Raw genomic sequence first — 7547 nt, forward strand, 5'->3', positions numbered from 1 at the left:
AACCATGAGGATTCCACCTCTTGGGTCCCCTTCTTCCTCCAGGAGAAGTCTTTTCTGCTGTCCTTTAATAAACTTCTAATTTCTACTCTGAAAAAAAAAATAATAATCAAACCATGAAAATGAGATTTGCACCCACAGAATTTCTGTAACAGCAGGTGCAGTGGCTTACAGTCCCAGCGGGGAGGATCACTTGAGCCTAAGAGTTCAAGGCCAACCTGGAGCAACACTGAAAGACTCCTACCTCCAAAAAAATTTTTCCCCATATGACAAGGACGGCAGAATGAAAGTCAAGGAACGTAACATACCAGGAGATGGTTGCACCCAGGCCACCAGGATGCCCCAGAGCTTGCAGGGGTTGCCTGGGGCTGGGAAGAGGTGGCTGTAGCTTTTGTTTACATTACCTTGGTTTCCATTGTAGCTACATCCAGTGGGGCTGGGGTGTAGTTCAGTGGTTGGGGCGCTTGCCTGGGTGCTTCTGCAAGGCCTTTGGTTCAATCCCCAGCACACACACCCCTGGACTTCCTCAGACCAGAAGCGAGTCACACTTTCCAGTCCTACACCTTCCTGCCCCACCTGAGACCCTCAATGTCATCCATCCAGGTATCTGCCTCCTACAATTGCTCCCTGGTGACCTCGTCCCTGGGGCACAGCTAGATGAATTCTGTCAGTCCCACTGATCCTTAGTCCCTGTATGGACAGTGCAGAATGCCACAACTTTCACCTTAGTCATTGTGTGACCTGCAACCCACGCCAATGGTTAAACCTCACTGCAGGATACCTATGGGGAGAACTCCCACCCCTAATGACAGCATTGGCCCATGGGAACACTTCCTTCTCTCCATACACTCCCTGGTTTCCCTGTGTATGGCTTTTAGGCATGCTGTGCCCCCAGAACCTGCAAGTAATACAGTCTTTATTTCCATCATATGTCTTCCCTAACTTTTGAGATGGTATTCTTCACCTTAAGATCCTAAAATAAAACAGAGCAGCTGGGCTGGGGCTCAGCGGTAGAGTGCTTGCCTAGCATTTGTGAGGCACTGAGTTTGATCCTCAGCATTGCAAATAAATAAATAAATAGAATACAGGTATTGTGTCCACCTATAATTAAAAAAAAATATATTTTTAAAAAGAGAGCACCAAGTGCAGTGGCACACGCCTATAATCCCACTGACTCAGGAGGCTGAAGGAGGAGAATCCCGAGTTCAAAGCCAGCCTCAGCAATAGTGAGGCGCTAAGCAACTCAGTGAGACCCTGTCTCTAAATAAAATACAAAATAGGGCTGGGGAATGTGGCTCAGTGGTTGAGTGCCCTGAGTTCAATCCTTGGTATCAAAAGAAAAAAAAAAAAAGAGAGAGAGAGCAAGTGCTCAGAGCCCATGAACACTGGGATCCTTCTAGAATAAACCCTGGAGAAACAATGACCCTGCACAAATCAGGAGCTCCATGCAGCACAGTCTTCAGACAAGCAAAATGCTGGGAACACCTGGCAACCATCTGTGAGGACCTATCATAGAGCTGGAGAAGGATGGGCCACAGCTAACTGTGACAAAGCAGACACTCCCCAAAACACACGGGAGGTTAAAAAAAAAAAAAGTGTGCTACATGGTATGCTGATAAAAACCCCAAATGGTACATTTTTTTGTGAATGCACATACAAAGTATTAAAAAAGAAAGGCAGGTTTCAAAAGGGTAGCATCGCTGGGGATGTGGCTCAGTGACAGAGCACTTGCCTGGCATGTGCAAGAACTCGGGTTCAGGGCTGGGGATGTGGCTCAAGTGGTAGCGTGCTCGCCTGGCATGCGTGCGGCCCGGGTTCGATCCTCAACACCACATACAAACAAAGATGTTGTGTCCGCCGAAAACAATACTAAGATATTTTTTTAAAGTGTACCATTGATCCAAAAGTTACCATATGACCCCATAATTCCACTCCTAGGTCTATACCCCCAAAGAATTAAAAACAAAACTCAATGGATATGGATATGCTCACCAGCACTATTCACAACAGCCTAATCGCCTAAAGATGAAAATAACCTGAGTGAGCTCAACAAATGGATAAACAAAAGGGTCCATCCGTACAGTAGAATGTTACGCTGCCATAAAAAGGAGCAAAGCACCAAAACCTGCTATAGCACGGGAACTTGAAACAACACTCAAGAAACTGGACACAAAAAAAGACAAATATTATGGTCCCACCTAATGAGAATAAACTAGGTAAACTCATGGAGATGCAAAGCAAGCTAGAGGTTACCAGGGACTGCAGGGAAGGGCACTAGACAGTGACTGTTTGATGGGTACAGAGCTCCTGGTAAGGTGATGTAAAAGTTTGGAAACATACAGTGACGATGGGTGCACAACACTGAGAGTTTAATTAATGCCATTGATCTGTACTCTTAAAAATAAAGCAGTGCCAGGTGTGCTGGCTCATGTCGATAATCCCAGCAACTCAGGAGGCTGATGTAGGAGGATCCAAGTTGGAGGCCAGACTCAGCAATTTAGTAAGGCCCTAAGCAACTTAGTGAGACCCTGTCTTAAAATAAAAAAAAAAGGGGGGGACTGGGGCTGTAGCTGAGTGGTAGAGCACTTGCCTCACATGTGTGCACTGGGTTCGATCCTCAGTACCAAATAAAAATAAAGAAATAAATAAAAATATTGTGTCCATCTACAACTAATATATATATAGAGAGGGGGGTGGTCAGGGGGTCAGGTAGGGCTGGGGTTGTGTCTCAGTGGCAGAGCTTGCCTGGCACTTGTGAGGCACTAGTTTCAGAACAATTACACCTCAGCACCACATAAAAATAAATAAACAAAATAAAGATATTGTGTCCATGTATAACTATATATATATATATATATATGTATTGTAAAAAGGGTCAGGTGCAGTGGTGCATGCTTATAATCCCAGCAATTCAGGAGGCTGAGGCAGGAGGACTGCAACTTAGTGAAGCCATAAGCACCTCATCAAGACTATTTCTCTAATAAAATATAAAAAAGGGGGACTGGGGTTGTGGCTCAGTGGCAAAGTGCTTGCCTAGCATGCATGAAGCACTAGGTTCAATCCTCAGCACCACATAAATATAAATAAAGGTATTGTGTCCACCTAAAACTAAAAAATAAATATTTTTAAAAATATATAAAAAGGGGCTGGGGATATTCCTCTGGGAATATAACGCCTCTGGGTTCAATCCCTGATTAAAACAAACAAACAAACAAAAAAACCAAAGCGGTGTGTGTGTGTGTGTGGGGGGGGTGCTGGGGAATGTGGCTCATTGGTTAAGTGCCTCTGGGTTCAATACCCAGTATCAAAAATAAATAAATAAAATTTAGGCTATATTCTCTCTCTCTCTCTCTCTCTCTCTCTCACACACACACACACACACACACACACACACACACGTGTACTCACACAGATGCACATGCAAATATAGGCCAAATTTCTGAGGCATGGGGGAGAGAGAGACTGTGTGGAGAAGACATGGAAATGAACTTGAGCTTCAGCAGTAAAGTCCACTTTCAAAGAGGGACCTGTGTCCCAGGAAATACTGCTTTTATAAGAAAGGATAAGGCAGGTGCAGTCCTGTAATCCCAGGGACTGGAGAGATTGAGGTAGGAGGATCCCAAATTCAAAGCCAGCCCCAGCACTTAGCAACTTGGCAAGACCCGTCTCAAAAATAAAAAGGGCTTGAGATGTGGCCACAATTGAACTCCTAGGTTCAATTCCTGGTTCAAAAAAAAAAAAGGAAAGAAAGAAAAGGGGGAGTCTCCCTAGCACCCCAGCATTCCAGAGACTGCTGTGAACAGCAGGCTTCCACCCGGACCAGTGAGATCCACTGGAGGGGTATGGGCCTGAGACTCCAGAATCTGCTCCTCCTCCTGCTCCCTCCTAGCCTCTGAGTCCTGGTACCCCCGAGTCCTGGCACCAAGAGGGGCAGGGGCTAGAAACTTTGCCAGGAGTGTAATGATTCTAGGAGCAACCAGATCACGGTCAACGCATTTACAGTCTTTATTGTAAAGAAGTTGCACTCAGAACATGAGACACCGAAAATACACAACCATGGATTATTCTTTCAGAAGAGGAAGGGAGAGATCCATATATACAAAAATTGTAAACATGTTCACTTAAATATTCACACATAATTTGGTCTATGCTACAATGTACAGGGTTGTCACTCAACTGCAACTCCCGAGGGAGGCATCTGTCTGTAAGAATGAAATATGGCAACGCGTGGTGTGGTTTTGATTTAATGTGAAAATCCAGCTTCAAGCAATGCATGAGTAGGCAGCTACACACAAGGACCCCCATCTGGGGCTGGGCCTTACATAGGGTGCAGGGTGGGAAGGAAGAATCTGATCCAGGACGCAGGGTAAATCAGTTTGCAGGAATGGCTGTTTCCAGGGGCACTGTGGGCATATGTGACCTCTAGGCCTCTCTCCTTGTGAGATGCTTTTTTTGCCCAGCACCCAGGTACCCTGTTCCTACCCCTGGGCTAAAGGATTTGTACCCAGCTCCATACATAGCTTTCTTGTGCCTTCCTGACCAGAACTTCCTATACCTGGGCAGAGGCCACAGAGAGAGGTGCAGCTTGTGGAGCACTATGAGATGTAACCTGTAGAGTTGACCACAATCACAACACAGACAGGACTAGGCTGGTCTAGTGAGCCTGTGAGAGGAAATGAAGGGAGGCTCTGGACATGACAAACCACCACAATAGGAGCAAGAACAGTCACTACCCACAGGGACCTGGGATGCAGAACAATAGCCACCATCCCTGAACTCAGGATGGGCCAGTGTCCCTGGTCCTGTACAATCCCTGCACTGAGCTGTGGAGGGCAGCTGGACCTCTGAATTCAGAGTGGACAGTTGAGCTCCCGGTCAGTTGGTCCATGAAGGGAATACCTCTCTCCCAGGACAGTCCACTCCAGGCCACATTGTCTCCTTTTCAGGACCTTAGGCCTACAAGAACTTGATGGGGACAGCCCAGGCACTCCAGGGGAGCTATCCCCTCCTGGATCGCGAGGCCCACAGTGGCCATCCCTGCTGTCCCTGGTGCTGGGCCTCTAGGACTCCAGAGAGGCCCCAGGAGGACTTGGGACCTGTGTTGGTGGGTTGGCTTTCAGGCCCTGGTCCGGGATTGTCAGACACTAGTAGGCGGGCACCTGGTACCCTTTGGGACTGGTTTCTAAGGTCTCGGTGAAGGGTGGGCTCTGGTAGGTCTCGGTGCCCTCCACACCGCTGCCCACCGGGTAGCTGGGGTAGGCTTGACCGGCCCCAGAGCCCAGCTGTTCTGTGGCGAAGAGTGACATGTCGGTACCCAGGCGGAACCGCTGCAGGGCCTTCACGGTGAGCGCCACCTGGGCGGGGAGCCGGGGTTGGCAGGGGTCAGCCGGGGCCTGCCGGGGCGACCCCCGCCCCGCAGCCCACGAGGCCCGCACTCACCCAGCTGAGGATGGAGAAGAAGCTGAAGGCGATGGCTGCTCGCGCCGCGTCCCCCGCCTGCACTGTGCCTGGCCCGGGCGCAGTGCGCTGCCACTGATTGGTGAGAAAGCAGAAACCCACGAACCACAGGAAGGCCCAGAGCCCTGCGGGTGGCCACTCGCGGTCAGGCGGCGCCTCGCCAGGCCTGCGCTGGGTCACAGGACCACAGGTCCTGCCTCCGCTCACCTGGGAACCGCCCCGCCCACCACCCTCCGCCGGCCCCGCCCCCGCCCCCGAGCAGCCAGTCTCGCTCTGGAGCAAGCCCCACCCCTCAGGGAGCGGCTCTCCCCGCCCCGGGCCACGCCCTTTCTGCCAGGCCATGCCCACCTGAGAAGCCCAGGTCCAGCAGTACTGCGCGGCGGCGGTCGCGGACGCTGCTGATCTGCTGGAAGCGCACGTCGAGCACCAGGAACGCGGCGCAGGCGAGGAAGGCCCCGAGACCCAGCGCGACGCCGAAGCGACAGGCACCCGCGTTCCCGTTGAAGATGCAGCGCAGTTCCGGGCCGCTGTCGGCGTTCACGTAGCCCTCGTTGACAATGGGGCCGAACACCGCGATAGAGAACACCTATAAGCAGCCGAAGGCTCTGAAGGCCCTGTGCCAGGCCCCTTCCTACAGCCCAGATCCTGGGCTTCTGCCACCCACCGCCAGCACCCACACCTCAATGCCTGCTCCAGCATTTCCCCTGAAGCATGGGGCGCATATTTCCCACCCCTCACGAATTTCGTAATTACTGGCTACAGGAACCATTAGTGAGCATCTAATAAGTCCTGGCACTGTGTTAAAAGTGCAACTTTATATACCTTTGCTCACTGAATTCTCTAACCCTACCGAGGTGTCATTATCCTTATCACTTTTATAGTTGGGGAAACTGAGCTCCAACAGGTGAAATGACTTATCTACTAGGGTCACATGGCTCATAAGAATCAGGGCTGAGACACAACCCGGCTTCTCTGTAAGGATGGGGCCCCCCAGAACCCACTTGAGAGTGTGGAAACAGGAGCCATTACCTGGATGGTGATTCCAGGGCTGCATTTGTTAGAAGGGATAGGGAGGAGTGGAGCCAGGAGAGTTGGTTGTGGCTAGAGGGGCAGCTGGCCCCACAGTGAGGCCTGCCCTCTAGCAGGCCATATGGGGTAAACAGGCTGGTGCCGAGTTCTGGTCTTGTTCAGTACCAGAACTCGGTTCCAGCAGTGGTGGGCACTTGAGAGAGGAAGGCCCCCATCTGTGATTATTAATTTTACTGATGAGCTTTTGGGCTCAAAGGGTGACCCCACTGACCTCTGGGGTTCAGTCCAACTTCAGGACCTCCTCCTGCCCGCCAATTGGGAGAGGCAGGTAGGAGGTGGACCATAATCATTTTAAATCAGACACTGTTCTTGGGCTCTGGGCAGCCTGAGTTTTCGAGAAAAGATCTCCCTTCTCAACTTCATCATTTCACTCCTTTCCCGCCCCAGTTCTGAGGGACCTGATGAGGGGAAGAAGCCTGGTTCTTGCTTCCTGGTCTGGTCAGTCTCTCCACCGGGAAGTCCAGGGGCCCCTGCCCCACCCCGGGCACCGCCCTCCTCAAAGACAGGCACGGAGGTGCGGCAGGCGCCAGCTGGACAAGACTGGAACTCGGCACCCACCTCCCATCTCTCTTCTCTAGAGGGCGAGAAGCAGCAAGGCATGCCCCAGTGGGCTAGACTGCCCCCAGCTGCTCCTCCCGCACCACCTCCAGGAAGCCCTCCAGGTGCAGAGCCCTTTCCGGTTGCCCCAGCCCTTAGTAACCCCTCCCTCAACTCACAGCTGGATCTGGGGCCTGAGAAGTGTCGGGTCCCTTCAAGGGGGCCTAGCGGATGTGTGTTGGCGGGAGAGGGAGGCTCCTGCAGCCCCTTCTTCCAGCCAAGCCGGGGCTGAGCGCTCAAGCCCCTTGGCAAAGCTCGTTCCCACCCCTGTGCCCACTTCCAGGTCGTGGGAACAAGAAAAACCGAGAGAAGGCTGAGGAAGGGGGTTGGAGTCAGACCGATGGAGAAATCGGGGGTAGGGGGCAACCAGCGGTGACCTCTCAAGGTCCCTCAGTCTTTACCAGCCC

General features: G+C 51.5%; 1 protein-coding gene across 1 annotated transcript in view; it reads right to left on the reverse strand.

The window, feature by feature from the left end:
• Positions 1 to 3982: 3982 nt before the first annotated feature.
• Positions 3983 to 7547, reverse strand: part of Syngr3 (synaptogyrin 3) — a 5329-nt gene continuing 1764 nt past the window's right edge. Inside the window, exons 2-5 of the mRNA XM_015490605.2 lie at positions 6484 to 6502; positions 5803 to 6040; positions 5437 to 5579; positions 3983 to 5351 (exon numbers count right to left, since the gene is read on the reverse strand). Of these exons, the coding sequence (XP_015346091.1) occupies positions 5142 to 5351; positions 5437 to 5579; positions 5803 to 6040; positions 6484 to 6502 (610 nt within the window). The 3' untranslated portion in view covers positions 3983 to 5141. The remainder of the gene's footprint in view (positions 5352 to 5436; positions 5580 to 5802; positions 6041 to 6483; positions 6503 to 7547) is intronic.

The sequence above is a fragment of the Marmota marmota genome, unplaced genomic scaffold (assembly GCF_001458135.2).
Source record: "Marmota marmota marmota unplaced genomic scaffold, marMar, whole genome shotgun sequence".
Lineage (NCBI taxonomy): Eukaryota > Metazoa > Chordata > Mammalia > Rodentia > Sciuridae > Marmota > Marmota marmota.